Below are 20,935 nucleotides of genomic sequence, written 5' to 3' on the forward strand. Positions count from 1 at the left end.
AGACTAAGGTGGTGAGATGAAAGGACCTAGGGCAATATTTGAGACTTATACATTTGTTTGAAGGAGTGGTTGATCTTACCATTCTGGAGTTCTCTATAGGTTAAGTGATAGGGATGCGCTAAAATGAAGATGTTAGAATCTGTCGTTTTATATTATTCCCACGAACCGTAGCATAAACCTTCCTCCCTTAACGTATCAGATCACTGAATTGCTATGGTGTACCATAACCTGAAATAATTCCTGTGAGAAGGGTACTCTATCTCTTGGCTGCCAAAGAGAGCTTTCTATCTAAGTCCTCATATAGGTGATAGGGTTGTGTAGAGAGTACCAGCAAATGAGGCAGAGGATTGAAAGAAGTCTGCTAGGTTGAAATCTAAATTAAGATTATAATTTTTAGTGAGTTTTGGATTTTCACAATATGAGACATGCCATAGTGCTAATTGACCCTTTATAAAAATCATGTTTTGGTAGTGTTGCATTTGGTTTTGAAATATTCAAGTTCTAAAAAAAGACTAACAGTGGACTTTTCCATCTGCAGATTATACTGAATGGCCAGCAGAGGCAGTGTTGCAGAGGAATATTTCTCTGCTTGCTGAGACGGAAAAAAAAAAGAAAGCTCATTCCTCAGCCTTCTCCATGCCTCGATCAATATATATGGTAAGTCAAAATCTCAATTATTCATTTTGCCATTAATAAAAAGTTCATAGCATCTGATAGCTCTCTGTGCCTTTTAGTGGGGTCTTCCGCATAAATATAATCTTCCAAGACGGTAGCAATATGGATGATGCAATGGCCATCATGATAGTTTATCAAAGACTTTGTCTGCCTAAGTGTCTGAGAAAATCTTCTTTAGATACTTGTGCAGGCAATATGTCCTGTGAGTTAATTACCATCCTTCAGGCTGGAATGAGCTGTCTTAGGTTAGAGCAAATGACTTACATTCAGATGGAGGGAAGCTATTTAACCTGTTTCCCTGCTCTCTGTGAGTGGGACTCTGATACTCCAGATGGACTGCTATTTAGAAACTGTGTTCTTCGAACTCTAGTCCTCTTTGAATAGGAGCCCACTACTTTCAATGGCGCACTGTACTTCCCCCTACAACTCCTACTTGCTGTGCAGTCATATTCCCAGATAATTACCTGGTGTGTAATTGGTGACGTCTGGTCCTCCAGTGTAATCGTCACCCAGGGCGATTGGTCAAGTGGTGCCATTACATCACGAAGCTACAGCAGAATGTCATCTGACATGAGGGCTAATCAGTTGCTTCTTCTAACTCTAGCCCTCTTTAAATAGGAGCCCAATACTTTCAATGGCGCACTGTACTTCCCCCTTACACCTCCTACTTGCTGTGTAGTCATATTCACAGATAGTTACCTAGTTTGTAATTGCTGATGTCTGGTCCTCCGGTGTAATCGTCACCCAGGGCGATTGGTCAAGTGGTGCCATTACATCACAAAGCTACAGCAGGGTGTCATCTGACATGAGGGCCAATCAGTTGCCTAGTACGCAATAGGATACTTATATCAAGGTATAGAAAATGGAGCAATGTGGACAGAATGCCCAGCTGAAGACTAAGGTGGTGAGATGAAAGGACCTAGGGCAATATTTGAGACTTATAGATTTGTTTGAAGGAGTGGTTGATCTTACCATTCTGGAGTTCTCTATAGGTTAAGTGATAGGGATGCGCTAAAATGAAGATGTTAGAATCTGTTGTTTTTATTATTCCCACGAACCGTAGCATAAACCTTCCTCCCTTAACGTATCAGATCACTGAATTGCTATGGTGTACCATAACCTGAAATAATTCCTGTGAGAAGGGTACTCTATCTCTTGGCTGCCAAAGAGAGCTTTCTATCTAAGTCCTCATATAGGTGATAGGGTTGTGTAGAGAGTACCAGCAAATGAGGCAGAGGATTGAAAGAAGTCTGCTAGGTTGAAATCTAAATTAAGATTATAATTTTTAGTGAGTTTTGGATTTTCACAATATGAGACATGCCATAGTGCTAATTGACCCTTTATAAAAATCATGTTTTGGTAGTGTTGCATTTGGTTTTGAAATATTCAAGTTCTAAAAAAAGACTAACAGTGGACTTTTCCATCTGCAGATTATACTGAATGGCCAGCAGAGGCAGTGTTGCAGAGGAATATTTCTCTGCTTGCTGAGACGGAAAAAAAAAGAAAGCTCATTCCTCAGCCTTCTCCATGCCTCGATCAATATATATGGTAAGTCAAAATCTCAATTATTCATTTTGCCATTAATAAAAAGTTCATAGCATCTGATAGCTCTCTGTGCCTTTTAGTGGGGTCTTCCGCATAAATATAATCTTCCAAGACGGTAGCAATATGGATGATGCAATGGCCATCATGATAGTTTATCAAAGACTTTGTCTGCCTAAGTGTCTGAGAAAATCTTCTTTAGATACTTGTGCAGGCAATATGTCCTGTGAGTTAATTACCATCCTTCAGGCTGGAATGAGCTGTCTTAGGTTAGAGCAAATGACTTACATTCAGATGGAGGGAAGCTATTTAACCTGTTTCCCTGCTCTCTGTGAGTGGGACTCTGATACTCCAGATGGACTGCTATTTAGAAACTGTGTTCTTCTAACTCTAGTCCTCTTTGAATAGGAGCCCACTACTTTCAATGGCGCACTGTACTTCCCCCTACAACCCCTACTTGCTGTGCAGTCATATTCCCAGATAATTACCTGGTGTGTAATTGGTGACGTCTGGTCCTCCGGTGTAATCGTCACCCAGGGCGATTGGTCAAGTGGTGCCATTACATCACAAAGCTACAGCAGGGTGTCATCTGACATGAGGGCCAATCAGTTGCCTAGTACGCAATAGGATACTTATATCACGGTATAGAAAATGGAGCAATGTGGACAGAATGCCCAGCTGAAGACTAAGGTGGTGAGATGAAAGGACCTAGGGCAATATTTGAGACTTATACATTTGTTTGAAGGAGTGGTTGATCTTACCATTCTGGAGTTCTCTATAGGTTAAGTGATAGGGATGCGCTAAAATGAAGATGTTAGAATCTGTTGTTTTTATTATTCCCACGAACCGTAGCATAAACCTTCCTCCCTTAACGTATCAGATCACTGAATTGCTATGGTGTACCATAACCTGAAATAATTCCTGTGAGAAGGGTACTCTATCTCTTGGCTGCCAAAGAGAGCTTTCTATCTAAGTCCTCATATAGGTGATAGGGTTGTGTAGAGAGTACCAGCAAATGAGGCAGAGGATTGAAAGAAGTCTGCTAGGTTGAAATCTAAATTAAGATTATAATTTTTAGTGAGTTTTGGATTTTCACAATATGAGACATGCCATAGTGCTAATTGACCCTTTATAAAAATCATGTTTTGGTAGTGTTGCATTTGGTTTTGAAATATTCAAGTTCTAAAAAAAGACTAACAGTGGACTTTTCCATCTGCAGATTATACTGAATGGCCAGCAGAGGCAGTGTTGCAGAGGAATATTTCTCTGCTTGCTGAGACGGAAAAAAAAAGAAAGCTCATTCCTCAGCCTTCTCCATGCCTCGATCAATATATATGGTAAGTCAAAATCTCAATTATTCATTTTGCCATTAATAAAAAGTTCATAGCATCTGATAGCTCTCTGTGCCTTTTAGTGGGGTCTTCCGCATAAATATAATCTTCCAAGACGGTAGCAATATGGATGATGCAATGGCCATCATGATAGTTTATCAAAGACTTTGTCTGCCTAAGTGTCTGAGAAAATCTTCTTTAGATACTTGTGCAGGCAATATGTCCTGTGAGTTAATTACCATCCTTCAGGCTGGAATGAGCTGTCTTAGGTTAGAGCAAATGACTTACATTCAGATGGAGGGAAGCTATTTAACCTGTTTCCCTGCTCTCTGTGAGTGGGACTCTGATACTCCAGATGGACTGCTATTTAGAAACTGTGTTCTTCTAACTCTAGTCCTCTTTGAATAGGAGCCCACTACTTTCAATGGCGCACTGTACTTCCCCCTACAACTCCTACTTGCTGTGCAGTCATATTCCCAGATAATTACCTGGTGTGTAATTGGTGACGTCTGGTCCTCCAGTGTAATCGTCACCCAGGGCGATTGGTCAAGTGGTGCCATTACATCACGAAGCTACAGCAGAATGTCATCTGACATGAGGGCTAATCAGTTGCTTCTTCTAACTCTAGCCCTCTTTAAATAGGAGCCCAATACTTTCAATGGCGCACTGTACTTCCCCCTACAACTCCTACTTGCTGTGCAGTCATATTCCCAGATAATTACCTGGTGTGTAATTGGTGACGTCTGGTCCTCCGGTGTAATCGTCACCCAGGGCGATTGGTCAAGTGGTGCCATTACATCACAAAGCTACAGCAGGGTGTCATCTGACATGAGGGCCAATCAGTTGCCTAGTACGCAATAGGATACTTATATCACGGTATAGAAAATGGAGCAATGTGGACAGAATGCCCAGCTGAAGACTAAGGTGGTGAGATGAAAGGACCTAGGGCAATATTTGAGACTTATACATTTGTTTGAAGGAGTGGTTGATCTTACCATTCTGGAGTTCTCTATAGGTTAAGTGATAGGGATGCGCTAAAATGAAGATGTTAGAATCTGTTGTTTTTATTATTCCCACGAACCGTAGCATAAACCTTCCTCCCTTAACGTATCAGATCACTGAATTGCTATGGTGTACCATAACCTGAAATAATTCCTGTGAGAAGGGTACTCTATCTCTTGGCTGCCAAAGAGAGCTTTCTATCTAAGTCCTCATATAGGTGATAGGGTTGTGTAGAGAGTACCAGCAAATGAGGCAGAGGATTGAAAGAAGTCTGCTAGGTTGAAATCTAAATTAAGATTATAATTTTTAGTGAGTTTTGGATTTTCACAATATGAGACATGCCATAGTGCTAATTGACCCTTTATAAAAATCATGTTTTGGTAGTGTTGCATTTGGTTTTGAAATATTCAAGTTCTAAAAAAAGACTAACAGTGGACTTTTCCATCTGCAGATTATACTGAATGGCCAGCAGAGGCAGTGTTGCAGAGGAATATTTCTCTGCTTGCTGAGACGGAAAAAAAAAGAAAGCTCATTCCTCAGCCTTCTCCATGCCTCGATCAATATATATGGTAAGTCAAAATCTCAATTATTCATTTTGCCATTAATAAAAAGTTCATAGCATCTGATAGCTCTCTGTGCCTTTTAGTGGGGTCTTCCGCATAAATATAATCTTCCAAGACGGTAGCAATATGGATGATGCAATGGCCATCATGATAGTTTATCAAAGACTTTGTCTGCCTAAGTGTCTGAGAAAATCTTCTTTAGATACTTGTGCAGGCAATATGTCCTGTGAGTTAATTACCATCCTTCAGGCTGGAATGAGCTGTCTTAGGTTAGAGCAAATGACTTACATTCAGATGGAGGGAAGCTATTTAACCTGTTTCCCTGCTCTCTGTGAGTGGGACTCTGATACTCCAGATGGACTGCTATTTAGAAACTGTGTTCTTCGAACTCTAGTCCTCTTTGAATAGGAGCCCACTACTTTCAATGGCGCACTGTACTTCCCCCTACAACTCCTACTTGCTGTGCAGTCATATTCCCAGATAATTACCTGGTGTGTAATTGGTGACGTCTGGTCCTCCGGTGTAATCGTCACCCAGGGCGATTGGTCAAGTGGTGCCATTACATCACGAAGCTACAGCAGAATGTCATCTGACATGAGGGCTAATCAGTTGCTTCTTCTAACTCTAGCCCTCTTTAAATAGGAGCCCAATACTTTCAATGGCGCACTGTACTTCCCCCTTACACCTCCTACTTGCTGTGCAGTCATATTCACAGATAGTTACCTAGTTTGTAATTGCTGATGTCTGGTCCTCCGGTGTAATCGTCACCCAGGGCGATTGGTCAAGTGGTGCCATTACATCACAAAGCTACAGCAGGGTGTCATCTGACATGAGGGCCAATCAGTTGCCTAGTACGCAATAGGATACTTATATCAAGGTATAGAAAATGGAGCAATGTGGACAGAATGCCCAGCTGAAGACTAAGGTGGTGAGATGAAAGGACCTAGGGCAATATTTGAGACTTATACATTTGTTTGAAGGAGTGGTTGATCTTACCATTCTGGAGTTCTCTATAGGTTAAGTGATAGGGATGCGCTAAAATGAAGATGTTAGAATCTGTCGTTTTATATTATTCCCACGAACCGTAGCATAAACCTTCCTCCCTTAACGTATCAGATCACTGAATTGCTATGGTGTACCATAACCTGAAATAATTCCTGTGAGAAGGGTACTCTATCTCTTGGCTGCCAAAGAGAGCTTTCTATCTAAGTCCTCATATAGGTGATAGGGTTGTGTAGAGAGTACCAGCAAATGAGGCAGAGGATTGAAAGAAGTCTGCTAGGTTGAAATCTAAATTAAGATTATAATTTTTAGTGAGTTTTGGATTTTCACAATATGAGACATGCCATAGTGCTAATTGACCCTTTATAAAAATCATGTTTTGGTAGTGTTGCATTTGGTTTTGAAATATTCAAGTTCTAAAAAAAGACTAACAGTGGACTTTTCCATCTGCAGATTATACTGAATGGCCAGCAGAGGCAGTGTTGCAGAGGAATATTTCTCTGCTTGCTGAGACGGAAAAAAAAAAGAAAGCTCATTCCTCAGCCTTCTCCATGCCTCGATCAATATATATGGTAAGTCAAAATCTCAATTATTCATTTTGCCATTAATAAAAAGTTCATAGCATCTGATAGCTCTCTGTGCCTTTTAGTGGGGTCTTCCGCATAAATATAATCTTCCAAGACGGTAGCAATATGGATGATGCAATGGCCATCATGATAGTTTATCAAAGACTTTGTCTGCCTAAGTGTCTGAGAAAATCTTCTTTAGATACTTGTGCAGGCAATATGTCCTGTGAGTTAATTACCATCCTTCAGGCTGGAATGAGCTGTCTTAGGTTAGAGCAAATGACTTACATTCAGATGGAGGGAAGCTATTTAACCTGTTTCCCTGCTCTCTGTGAGTGGGACTCTGATACTCCAGATGGACTGCTATTTAGAAACTGTGTTCTTCGAACTCTAGTCCTCTTTGAATAGGAGCCCACTACTTTCAATGGCGCACTGTACTTCCCCCTACAACTCCTACTTGCTGTGCAGTCATATTCCCAGATAATTACCTGGTGTGTAATTGGTGACGTCTGGTCCTCCAGTGTAATCGTCACCCAGGGCGATTGGTCAAGTGGTGCCACTACATCACGAAGCTACAGCAGAATGTCATCTGACATGAGGGCTAATCAGTTGCTTCTTCTAACTCTAGCCCTCTTTAAATAGGAGCCCAATACTTTCAATGGCGCACTGTACTTCCCCCTTACACCTCCTACTTGCTGTGTAGTCATATTCACAGATAGTTACCTAGTTTGTAATTGCTGATGTCTGGTCCTCCGGTGTAATCGTCACCCAGGGCGATTGGTCAAGTGGTGCCATTACATCACAAAGCTACAGCAGGGTGTCATCTGACATGAGGGCCAATCAGTTGCCTAGTACGCAATAGGATACTTATATCAAGGTATAGAAAATGGAGCAATGTGGACAGAATGCCCAGCTGAAGACTAAGGTGGTGAGATGAAAGGACCTAGGGCAATATTTGAGACTTATAGATTTGTTTGAAGGAGTGGTTGATCTTACCATTCTGGAGTTCTCTATAGGTTAAGTGATAGGGATGCGCTAAAATGAAGATGTTAGAATCTGTTGTTTTTATTATTCCCACGAACCGTAGCATAAACCTTCCTCCCTTAACGTATCAGATCACTGAATTGCTATGGTGTACCATAACCTGAAATAATTCCTGTGAGAAGGGTACTCTATCTCTTGGCTGCCAAAGAGAGCTTTCTATCTAAGTCCTCATATAGGTGATAGGGTTGTGTAGAGAGTACCAGCAAATGAGGCAGAGGATTGAAAGAAGTCTGCTAGGTTGAAATCTAAATTAAGATTATAATTTTTAGTGAGTTTTGGATTTTCACAATATGAGACATGCCATAGTGCTAATTGACCCTTTATAAAAATCATGTTTTGGTAGTGTTGCATTTGGTTTTGAAATATTCAAGTTCTAAAAAAAGACTAACAGTGGACTTTTCCATCTGCAGATTATACTGAATGGCCAGCAGAGGCAGTGTTGCAGAGGAATATTTCTCTGCTTGCTGAGACGGAAAAAAAAAGAAAGCTCATTCCTCAGCCTTCTCCATGCCTCGATCAATATATATGGTAAGTCAAAATCTCAATTATTCATTTTGCCATTAATAAAAAGTTCATAGCATCTGATAGCTCTCTGTGCCTTTTAGTGGGGTCTTCCGCATAAATATAATCTTCCAAGACGGTAGCAATATGGATGATGCAATGGCCATCATGATAGTTTATCAAAGACTTTGTCTGCCTAAGTGTCTGAGAAAATCTTCTTTAGATACTTGTGCAGGCAATATGTCCTGTGAGTTAATTACCATCCTTCAGGCTGGAATGAGCTGTCTTAGGTTAGAGCAAATGACTTACATTCAGATGGAGGGAAGCTATTTAACCTGTTTCCCTGCTCTCTGTGAGTGGGACTCTGATACTCCAGATGGACTGCTATTTAGAAACTGTGTTCTTCTAACTCTAGTCCTCTTTGAATAGGAGCCCACTACTTTCAATGGCGCACTGTACTTCCCCCTACAACTCCTACTTGCTGTGCAGTCATATTCCCAGATAATTACCTGGTGTGTAATTGGTGACGTCTGGTCCTCCGGTGTAATCGTCACCCAGGGCGATTGGTCAAGTGGTGCCATTACATCACAAAGCTACAGCAGGGTGTCATCTGACATGAGGGCCAATCAGTTGCCTAGTACGCAATAGGATACTTATATCACGGTATAGAAAATGGAGCAATGTGGACAGAATGCCCAGCTGAAGACTAAGGTGGTGAGATGAAAGGACCTAGGGCAATATTTGAGACTTATACATTTGTTTGAAGGAGTGGTTGATCTTACCATTCTGGAGTTCTCTATAGGTTAAGTGATAGGGATGCGCTAAAATGAAGATGTTAGAATCTGTTGTTTTTATTATTCCCACGAACCGTAGCATAAACCTTCCTCCCTTAACGTATCAGATCACTGAATTGCTATGGTGTACCATAACCTGAAATAATTCCTGTGAGAAGGGTACTCTATCTCTTGGCTGCCAAAGAGAGCTTTCTATCTAAGTCCTCATATAGGTGATAGGGTTGTGTAGAGAGTACCAGCAAATGAGGCAGAGGATTGAAAGAAGTCTGCTAGGTTGAAATCTAAATTAAGATTATAATTTTTAGTGAGTTTTGGATTTTCACAATATGAGACATGCCATAGTGCTAATTGACCCTTTATAAAAATCATGTTTTGGTAGTGTTGCATTTGGTTTTGAAATATTCAAGTTCTAAAAAAAGACTAACAGTGGACTTTTCCATCTGCAGATTATACTGAATGGCCAGCAGAGGCAGTGTTGCAGAGGAATATTTCTCTGCTTGCTGAGACGGAAAAAAAAAGAAAGCTCATTCCTCAGCCTTCTCCATGCCTCGATCAATATATATGGTAAGTCAAAATCTCAATTATTCATTTTGCCATTAATAAAAAGTTCATAGCATCTGATAGCTCTCTGTGCCTTTTAGTGGGGTCTTCCGCATAAATATAATCTTCCAAGACGGTAGCAATATGGATGATGCAATGGCCATCATGATAGTTTATCAAAGACTTTGTCTGCCTAAGTGTCTGAGAAAATCTTCTTTAGATACTTGTGCAGGCAATATGTCCTGTGAGTTAATTACCATCCTTCAGGCTGGAATGAGCTGTCTTAGGTTAGAGCAAATGACTTACATTCAGATGGAGGGAAGCTATTTAACCTGTTTCCCTGCTCTCTGTGAGTGGGACTCTGATACTCCAGATGGACTGCTATTTAGAAACTGTGTTCTTCTAACTCTAGTCCTCTTTGAATAGGAGCCCACTACTTTCAATGGCGCACTGTACTTCCCCCTACAACTCCTACTTGCTGTGCAGTCATATTCCCAGATAATTACCTGGTGTGTAATTGGTGACGTCTGGTCCTCCAGTGTAATCGTCACCCAGGGCGATTGGTCAAGTGGTGCCATTACATCACGAAGCTACAGCAGAATGTCATCTGACATGAGGGCTAATCAGTTGCTTCTTCTAACTCTAGCCCTCTTTAAATAGGAGCCCACTACTTTCAATGGCGCACTGTACTTCCCCCTACAACTCCTACTTGCTGTGCAGTCATATTCCCAGATAATTACCTGGTGTGTAATTGGTGACGTCTGGTCCTCCGGTGTAATCGTCACCCAGGGCGATTGGTCAAGTGGTGCCATTACATCACAAAGCTACAGCAGGGTGTCATCTGACATGAGGGCCAATCAGTTGCCTAGTACGCAATAGGATACTTATATCACGGTATAGAAAATGGAGCAATGTGGACAGAATGCCCAGCTGAAGACTAAGGTGGTGAGATGAAAGGACCTAGGGCAATATTTGAGACTTATACATTTGTTTGAAGGAGTGGTTGATCTTACCATTCTGGAGTTCTCTATAGGTTAAGTGATAGGGATGCGCTAAAATGAAGATGTTAGAATCTGTTGTTTTTATTATTCCCACGAACCGTAGCATAAACCTTCCTCCCTTAACGTATCAGATCACTGAATTGCTATGGTGTACCATAACCTGAAATAATTCCTGTGAGAAGGGTACTCTATCTCTTGGCTGCCAAAGAGAGCTTTCTATCTAAGTCCTCATATAGGTGATAGGGTTGTGTAGAGAGTACCAGCAAATGAGGCAGAGGATTGAAAGAAGTCTGCTAGGTTGAAATCTAAATTAAGATTATAATTTTTAGTGAGTTTTGGATTTTCACAATATGAGACATGCCATAGTGCTAATTGACCCTTTATAAAAATCATGTTTTGGTAGTGTTGCATTTGGTTTTGAAATATTCAAGTTCTAAAAAAAGACTAACAGTGGACTTTTCCATCTGCAGATTATACTGAATGGCCAGCAGAGGCAGTGTTGCAGAGGAATATTTCTCTGCTTGCTGAGACGGAAAAAAAAAGAAAGCTCATTCCTCAGCCTTCTCCATGCCTCGATCAATATATATGGTAAGTCAAAATCTCAATTATTCATTTTGCCATTAATAAAAAGTTCATAGCATCTGATAGCTCTCTGTGCCTTTTAGTGGGGTCTTCCGCATAAATATAATCTTCCAAGACGGTAGCAATATGGATGATGCAATGGCCATCATGATAGTTTATCAAAGACTTTGTCTGCCTAAGTGTCTGAGAAAATCTTCTTTAGATACTTGTGCAGGCAATATGTCCTGTGAGTTAATTACCATCCTTCAGGCTGGAATGAGCTGTCTTAGGTTAGAGCAAATGACTTACATTCAGATGGAGGGAAGCTATTTAACCTGTTTCCCTGCTCTCTGTGAGTGGGACTCTGATACTCCAGATGGACTGCTATTTAGAAACTGTGTTCTTCTAACTCTAGTCCTCTTTGAATAGGAGCCCACTACTTTCAATGGCGCACTGTACTTCCCCCTACAACTCCTACTTGCTGTGCAGTCATATTCCCAGATAATTACCTGGTGTGTAATTGGTGACGTCTGGTCCTCCAGTGTAATCGTCACCCAGGGCGATTGGTCAAGTGGTGCCATTACATCACGAAGCTACAGCAGAATGTCATCTGACATGAGGGCTAATCAGTTGCTTCTTCTAACTCTAGCCCTCTTTAAATAGGAGCCCAATACTTTCAATGGCGCACTGTACTTCCCCCTACAACTCCTACTTGCTGTGCAGTCATATTCCCAGATAATTACCTGGTGTGTAATTGGTGACGTCTGGTCCTCCGGTGTAATCGTCACCCAGGGCGATTGGTCAAGTGGTGCCATTACATCACAAAGCTACAGCAGGGTGTCATCTGACATGAGGGCCAATCAGTTGCCTAGTACGCAATAGGATACTTATATCACGGTATAGAAAATGGAGCAATGTGGACAGAATGCCCAGCTGAAGACTAAGGTGGTGAGATGAAAGGACCTAGGGCAATATTTGAGACTTATACATTTGTTTGAAGGAGTGGTTGATCTTACCATTCTGGAGTTCTCTATAGGTTAAGTGATAGGGATGCGCTAAAATGAAGATGTTAGAATCTGTTGTTTTTATTATTCCCACGAACCGTAGCATAAACCTTCCTCCCTTAACGTATCAGATCACTGAATTGCTATGGTGTACCATAACCTGAAATAATTCCTGTGAGAAGGGTACTCTATCTCTTGGCTGCCAAAGAGAGCTTTCTATCTAAGTCCTCATATAGGTGATAGGGTTGTGTAGAGAGTACCAGCAAATGAGGCAGAGGATTGAAAGAAGTCTGCTAGGTTGAAATCTAAATTAAGATTATAATTTTTAGTGAGTTTTGGATTTTCACAATATGAGACATGCCATAGTGCTAATTGACCCTTTATAAAAATCATGTTTTGGTAGTGTTGCATTTGGTTTTGAAATATTCAAGTTCTAAAAAAAGACTAACAGTGGACTTTTCCATCTGCAGATTATACTGAATGGCCAGCAGAGGCAGTGTTGCAGAGGAATATTTCTCTGCTTGCTGAGACGGAAAAAAAAAGAAAGCTCATTCCTCAGCCTTCTCCATGCCTCGATCAATATATATGGTAAGTCAAAATCTCAATTATTCATTTTGCCATTAATAAAAAGTTCATAGCATCTGATAGCTCTCTGTGCCTTTTAGTGGGGTCTTCCGCATAAATATAATCTTCCAAGACGGTAGCAATATGGATGATGCAATGGCCATCATGATAGTTTATCAAAGACTTTGTCTGCCTAAGTGTCTGAGAAAATCTTCTTTAGATACTTGTGCAGGCAATATGTCCTGTGAGTTAATTACCATCCTTCAGGCTGGAATGAGCTGTCTTAGGTTAGAGCAAATGACTTACATTCAGATGGAGGGAAGCTATTTAACCTGTTTCCCTGCTCTCTGTGAGTGGGACTCTGATACTCCAGATGGACTGCTATTTAGAAACTGTGTTCTTCGAACTCTAGTCCTCTTTGAATAGGAGCCCACTACTTTCAATGGCGCACTGTACTTCCCCCTACAACTCCTACTTGCTGTGCAGTCATATTCCCAGATAATTACCTGGTGTGTAATTGGTGACGTCTGGTCCTCCGGTGTAATCGTCACCCAGGGCGATTGGTCAAGTGGTGCCATTACATCACGAAGCTACAGCAGAATGTCATCTGACATGAGGGCTAATCAGTTGCTTCTTCTAACTCTAGCCCTCTTTAAATAGGAGCCCAATACTTTCAATGGCGCACTGTACTTCCCCCTTACACCTCCTACTTGCTGTGCAGTCATATTCACAGATAGTTACCTAGTTTGTAATTGCTGATGTCTGGTCCTCCGGTGTAATCGTCACCCAGGGCGATTGGTCAAGTGGTGCCATTACATCACAAAGCTACAGCAGGGTGTCATCTGACATGAGGGCCAATCAGTTGCCTAGTACGCAATAGGATACTTATATCAAGGTATAGAAAATGGAGCAATGTGGACAGAATGCCCAGCTGAAGACTAAGGTGGTGAGATGAAAGGACCTAGGGCAATATTTGAGACTTATACATTTGTTTGAAGGAGTGGTTGATCTTACCATTCTGGAGTTCTCTATAGGTTAAGTGATAGGGATGCACTAAAATGAAGATGTTAGAATCTGTCGTTTTATATTATTCCCACGAACCGTAGCATAAACCTTCCTCCCTTAACGTATCAGATCACTGAATTGCTATGGTGTACCATAACCTGAAATAATTCCTGTGAGAAGGGTACTCTATCTCTTGGCTGCCAAAGAGAGCTTTCTATCTAAGTCCTCATATAGGTGATAGGGTTGTGTAGAGAGTACCAGCAAATGAGGCAGAGGATTGAAAGAAGTCTGCTAGGTTGAAATCTAAATTAAGATTATAATTTTTAGTGAGTTTTGGATTTTCACAATATGAGACATGCCATAGTGCTAATTGACCCTTTATAAAAATCATGTTTTGGTAGTGTTGCATTTGGTTTTGAAATATTCAAGTTCTAAAAAAAGACTAACAGTGGACTTTTCCATCTGCAGATTATACTGAATGGCCAGCAGAGGCAGTGTTGCAGAGGAATATTTCTCTGCTTGCTGAGACGGAAAAAAAAAGAAAGCTCATTCCTCAGCCTTCTCCATGCCTCGATCAATATATATGGTAAGTCAAAATCTCAATTAATCATTTTGCCATTAATAAAAAGTTCATAGCATCTGATAGCTCTCTGTGCCTTTTAGTGGGGTCTTCCGCATAAATATAATCTTCCAAGACGGTAGCAATATGGATGATGCAATGGCCATCATGATAGTTTATCAAAGACTTTGTCTGCCTAAGTGTCTGAGAAAATCTTCTTTAGATACTTGTGCAGGCAATATGTCCTGTGAGTTAATTACCATCCTTCAGGCTGGAATGAGCTGTCTTAGGTTAGAGCAAATGACTTACATTCAGATGGAGGGAAGCTATTTAACCTGTTTCCCTGCTCTCTGTGAGTGGGACTCTGATACTCCAGATGGACTGCTATTTAGAAACTGTGTTCTTCTAACTCTAGTCCTCTTTGAATAGGAGCCCACTACTTTCAATGGCGCACTGTACTTCCCCCTACAACTCCTACTTGCTGTGCAGTCATATTCCCAGATAATTACCTGGTGTGTAATTGGTGACGTCTGGTCCTCCAGTGTAATCGTCACCCAGGGCGATTGGTCAAGTGGTGCCATTACATCACGAAGCTACAGCAGAATGTCATCTGACATGAGGGCTAATCAGTTGCTTCTTCTAACTCTAGCCCTCTTTAAATAGGAGCCCAATACTTTCAATGGCGCACTGTACTTCCCCCTTACACCTCCTACTTGCTGTGTAGTCATATTCACAGATAGTTACCTAGTTTGTAATTGCTGATGTCTGGTCCTCCGGTGTAATCGTCACCCAGGGCGATTGGTCAAGTGGTGCCATTACATCACAAAGCTACAGCAGGGTGTCATCTGACATGAGGGCCAATCAGTTGCCTAGTACGCAATAGGATACTTATATCAAGGTATAGAAAATGGAGCAATGTGGACAGAATGCCCAGCTGAAGACTAAGGTGGTGAGATGAAAGGACCTAGGACAATATTTGAGACTTATACATTTGTTTGAAGGAGTGGTTGATCTTACCATTCTGGAGTTCTCTATAGGTTAAGTGATAGGGATGCGCTAAAATGAAGATGTTAGAATCTGTTGTTTTTATTATTCCCACGAACCGTAGCATAAACCTTCCTCCCTTAACGTATCAGATCACTGAATTGCTATGGTGTACCATAACCTGAAATAATTCCTGTGAGAAGGGTACTCTATCTCTTGGCTGCCAAAGAGAGCTTTCTATCTAAGTCCTCATATAGGTGATAGGGTTGTGTAGAGAGTACCAGCAAATGAGGCAGAGGATTGAAAGAAGTCTGCTAGGTTGAAATCTAAATTAAGATTATAATTTTTAGTGAGTTTTGGATTTTCACAATATGAGACATGCCATAGTGCTAATTGACCCTTTATAAAAATCATGTTTTGGTAGTGTTGCATTTGGTTTTGAAATATTCAAGTTCTAAAAAAAGACTAACAGTGGACTTTTCCATCTGCAGATTATACTGAATGGCCAGCAGAGGCAGTGTTGCAGAGGAATATTTCTCTGCTTGCTGAGACGGAAAAAAAAAGAAAGCTCATTCCTCAGCCTTCTCCATGCCTCGATCAATATATATGGTAAGTCAAAATCTCAATTATTCATTTTGCCATTAATAAAAAGTTCATAGCATCTGATAGCTCTCTGTGCCTTTTAGTGGGGTCTTCCGCATAAATATAATCTTCCAAGACGGTAGCAATATGGATGATGCAATGGCCATCATGATAGTTTATCAAAGACTTTGTCTGCCTAAGTGTCTGAGAAAATCTTCTTTAGATACTTGTGCAGGCAATATGTCCTGTGAGTTAATTACCATCCTTCAGGCTGGAATGAGCTGTCTTAGGTTAGAGCAAATGACTTACATTCAGATGGAGGGAAGCTATTTAACCTGTTTCCCTGCTCTCTGTGAGTGGGACTCTGATACTCCAGATGGACTGCTATTTAGAAACTGTGTTCTTCGAACTCTAGTCCTCTTTGAATAGGAGCCCACTACTTTCAATGGCGCACTGTACTTCCCCCTACAACTCCTACTTGCTGTGCAGTCATATTCCCAGATAATTACCTGGTGTGTAATTGGTGACGTCTGGTCCTCCAGTGTAATCGTCACCCAGGGCGATTGGTCAAGTGGTGCCATTACATCACGAAGCTACAGCAGAATGTCATCTGACATGAGGGCTAATCAGTTGCTTCTTCTAACTCTAGCCCTCTTTAAATAGGAGCCCAATACTTTCAATGGCGCACTGTACTTCCCCCTTACACCTTACACCTCCTACTTGCTGTGTAGTCATATTCACAGATAGTTACCTAGTTTGTAATTGCTGATGTCTGGTCCTCCGGTGTAATCGTCACCCAGGGCGATTGGTCAAGTGGTGCCATTACATCACAAAGCTACAGCAGGGTGTCATCTGACATGAGGGCCAATCAGTTGCCTAGTACGCAATAGGATACTTATATCAAGGTATAGAAAATGGAGCAATGTGGACAGAATGCCCAGCTGAAGACTAAGGTGGTGAGATGAAAGGACCTAGGGCAATATTTGAGACTTATACATTTGTTTGAAGGAGTGGTTGATCTTACCATTCTGGAGTTCTCTATAGGTTAAGTGATAGGGATGCGCTAAAATGAAGATGTTAGAATCTGTTGTTTTTATTATTCCCACGAACCGTAGCATAAACCTTCCTCCCTTAACGTATCAGATCACTGAATTGCTATGGTGTACCATAACCTGAAATAATTCCTGTGAGAAGGGTACTCTATCTCTTGGCTGCCAAAGAGAGCTTTCTATCTAAGTCCTCATATAGGTGATAGGGTTGTGTAGAGAGTACCAGCAAATGAGGCAGAGGATTGAAAGAAGTCTGCTAGGTTGAAATCTAAATTAAGATTATAATTTTTAGTGAGTTTTGGATTTTCACAATATGAGACATGCCATAGTGCTAATTGACCCTTTATAAAAATCATGTTTTGGTAGTGTTGCATTTGGTTTTGAAATATTCAAGTTCTAAAAAAAGACTAACAGTGGACTTTTCCATCTGCAGATTATACTGAATGGCCAGCAGAGGCAGTGTTGCAGAGGAATATTTCTCTGCTTGCTGAGACGGAAAAAAAAAGAAAGCTCATTCCTCAGCCTTCTCCATGCCTCGATCAATATATATGGTAAGTCAAAATCTCAATTATTCATTTTGCCATTAATAAAAAGTTCATAGCATCTGATAGCTCTCTGTGCCTTTTAGTGGGGTCTTCCGCATAAATATAATCTTCCAAGACGGTAGCAATATGGATGATGCAATGGCCATCATGATAGTTTATCAAAGACTTTGTCTGCCTAAGTGTCTGAGAAAATCTTCTTTAGATACTTGTGCAGGCAATATGTCCTGTGAGTTAATTACCATCCTTCAGGCTGGAATGAGCTGTCTTAGGTTAGAGCAAATGACTTACATTCAGATGGAGGGAAGCTATTTAACCTGTTTCCCTGCTCTCTGTGAGTGGGACTCTGATACTCCAGATGGACTGCTATTTAGAAACTGTGTTCTTCGAACTCTAGTCCTCTTTGAATAGGAGCCCACTACTTTCAATGGCGCACTGTACTTCCCCCTACAACTCCTACTTGCTGTGCAGTCATATTCCCAGATAATTACCTGGTGTGTAATTGGTGACGTCTGGTCCTCCGGTGTAATCGTCACCCAGGGCGATTGGTCAAGTGGTGCCATTACATCACGAAGCTACAGCAGAATGTCATCTGACATGAGGGCTAATCAGTTGCTTCTTCTAACTCTAGCCCTCTTTAAATAGGAGCCCAATACTTTCAATGGCGCACTGTACTTCCCCCTTACACCTCCTACTTGCTGTGCAGTCATATTCACAGATAGTTACCTAGTTTGTAATTGCTGATGTCTGGTCCTCCGGTGTAATCGTCACCCAGGGCGATTGGTCAAGTGGTGCCATTACATCACAAAGCTACAGCAGGGTGTCATCTGACATGAGGGCCAATCAGTTGCCTAGTACGCAATAGGATACTTATATCAAGGTATAGAAAATGGAGCAATGTGGACAGAATGCCCAGCTGAAGACTAAGGTGGTGAGATGAAAGGACCTAGGGCAATATTTGAGACTTATACATTTGTTTGAAGGAGTGGTTGATCTTACCATTCTGGAGTTCTCTATAGGTTAAGTGATAGGGATGCGCTAAAATGAAGATGTTAGAATCTGTTGTTTTTATTATTCCCACGAACCGTAGCATAAACCTTCCTCCCTTAACGTATCAGATCACTGAATTGCTATGGTGTACCATAACCTGAAATAATTCCTGTGAGAAGGGTACTCTATCTCTTGGCTGCCAAAGAGAGCTTTCTATCTAAGTCCTCATATAGGTGATAGGGTTGTGTAGAGAGTACCAGCAAATGAGGCAGAGGATTGAAAGAAGTCTGCTAGGTTGAAATCTAAATTAAGATTATAATTTTTAGTGAGTTTTGGATTTTCACAATATGAGACATGCCATAGTGCTAATTGACCCTTTATAAAAATCATGTTTTGGTAGTGTTGCATTTGGTTTTGAAATATTCAAGTTCTAAAAAAAGACTAACAGTGGACTTTTCCATCTGCAGATTATACTGAATGGCCAGCAGAGGCAGTGTTGCAGAGGAATATTTCTCTGCTTGCTGAGACGGAAAAAAAAAGAAAGCTCATTCCTCAGCCTTCTCCATGCCTCGATCAATATATATGGTAAGTCAAAATCTCAATTATTCATTTTGCCATTAATAAAAAGTTCATAGCATCTGATAGCTCTCTGTGCCTTTTAGTGGGGTCTTCCGCATAAATATAATCTTCCAAGACGGTAGCAATATGGATGATGCAATGGCCATCATGATAGTTTATCAAAGACTTTGTCTGCCTAAGTGTCTGAGAAAATCTTCTTTAGATACTTGTGCAGGCAATATGTCCTGTGAGTTAATTACCATCCTTCAGGCTGGAATGAGCTGTCTTAGGTTAGAGCAAATGACTTACATTCAGATGGAGGGAAGCTATTTAACCTGTTTCCCTGCTCTCTGTGAGTGGGACTCTGATACTCCAGATGGACTGCTATTTAGAAACTGTGTTCTTCGAACTCTAGTCCTCTTTGAATAGGAGCCCACTACTTTCAATGGCGCACTGTACTTCCCCCTACAACTCCTACTTGCTGTGCAGTCATATTCCCAGATAATTACCTGGTGTGTAATTGGTGACGTCTGGTCCTCCGGTGTAATCGTCACCCAGGGCGATTGGTCAAGTGGTGCCATTACATCACAAAGCTACAGCAGGGTGTCATCTGACATGAGGGCCAATCAGTTGCCTAGTACGCAATAGGATACTTATATCACGGTATAGAAAATGGAGCAATGTGGACAGAATGCCCAGCTGAAGACTAAGGTGGTGAGATGAAAGGACCTAGGGCAATATTTGAGACTTATACATTTGTTTGAAGGAGTGGTTGATCTTACCATTCTGGAGTTCTCTATAGGTTAAGTGATAGGGATGCGCTAAAATGAAGATGTTAGAATCTGTTGTTTTTATTATTCCCACGAACCGTAGCATAAACCTTCCTCCCTTAACGTATCAGATCACTGAATTGCTATGGTGTACCATAACCTGAAATAATTCCTGTGAGAAGGGTACTCTATCTCTTGGCTGCCAAAGAGAGCTTTCTATCTAAGTCCTCATATAGGTGATAGGGTTGTGTAGAGAGTACCAGCAAATGAGGCAGAGGATTGAAAGAAGTCTGCTAGGTTGAAATCTAAATTAAGATTATAATTTTTAGTGAGTTTTGGATTTTCACAATATGAGACATGCCATAGTGCTAATTGACCCTTTATAAAAATCATGTTTTGGTAGTGTTGCATTTGGTTTTGAAATATTCAAGTTCTAAAAAAAGACTAACAGTGGACTTTTCCATCTGCAGATTATACTGAATGGCCAGCAGAGGCAGTGTTGCAGAGGAATATTTCTCTGCTTGCTGAGACGGAAAAAAAAGAAAGCTCATTCCTCAGCCTTCTCCATGCCTCGATCAATATATATGGTAAGTCAAAATCTCAATTATTCATTTTGCCATTAATAAAAAGTTCATAGCATCTGATAGCTCTCTGTGCCTTTTAGTGGGGTCTTCCGCATAAATATAATCTTCCAAGACGGTAGCAATATGGATGATGCAATGGCCATCATGATAGTTTATCAAAGACTTTGTCTGCCTAAGTGTCTGAGAAAATCTTCTTTAGATACTTGTGCAGGCAATATGTCCTGTGAGTTAATTACCATCCTTCAGGCTGGAATGAGCTGTCTTAGGTTAGAGCAAATGACTTACATTCAGATGGAGGGAAGCTATTTAACCTGTTTCCCTGCTCTCTGTGAGTGGGACTCTGATACTCCAGATGGACTGCTATTTAGAAACGGTGTTCTTCTAACTCTAGTCCTCTTTGAATAGGAGCCCACTACTTTCAATGGTGCACTGTACTTCCCCCTACAACTCCTACTTGCTGTGCAGTCATATTCCCAGATAATTACCTGGTGTGTAATTGGTGACGTCTGGTCCTCCAGTGTAATCGTCACCCAGGGCGATTGGTCAAGTGGTGCCATTACATCACGAAGCTACAGCAGAATGTCATCTGACATGAGGGCTAATCAGTTGCTTCTTCTAACTC

At 41.1% G+C, this 20,935-nt stretch overlaps 1 protein-coding gene across 1 annotated transcript; it reads left to right on the top strand.

Annotated features, from left to right (window-relative positions):
- The first annotated feature begins 2,104 nt into the window (after nt 1-2,104).
- Nucleotides 2,105-12,714, top strand: LOC147703258 (uncharacterized). Its single transcript, XM_086928896.1, has 8 exons — nt 2,105-2,223; nt 3,437-3,554; nt 5,002-5,119; nt 6,569-6,687; nt 8,136-8,253; nt 9,467-9,584; nt 11,032-11,149; nt 12,597-12,714. Coding segments are annotated over exons 2-7 (495 nt in total). The 5' UTR covers nt 2,105-2,223; nt 3,437-3,533; the 3' UTR covers nt 11,033-11,149; nt 12,597-12,714.
- The last annotated feature ends 8,221 nt before the right edge of the window (nt 12,715-20,935 follow it).

The sequence above is a fragment of the Lissotriton vulgaris genome, chromosome 7 (assembly GCF_964263255.1).
Source record: "Lissotriton vulgaris chromosome 7, aLisVul1.2, whole genome shotgun sequence".
Taxonomy (NCBI): domain Eukaryota; kingdom Metazoa; phylum Chordata; class Amphibia; order Caudata; family Salamandridae; genus Lissotriton; species Lissotriton vulgaris.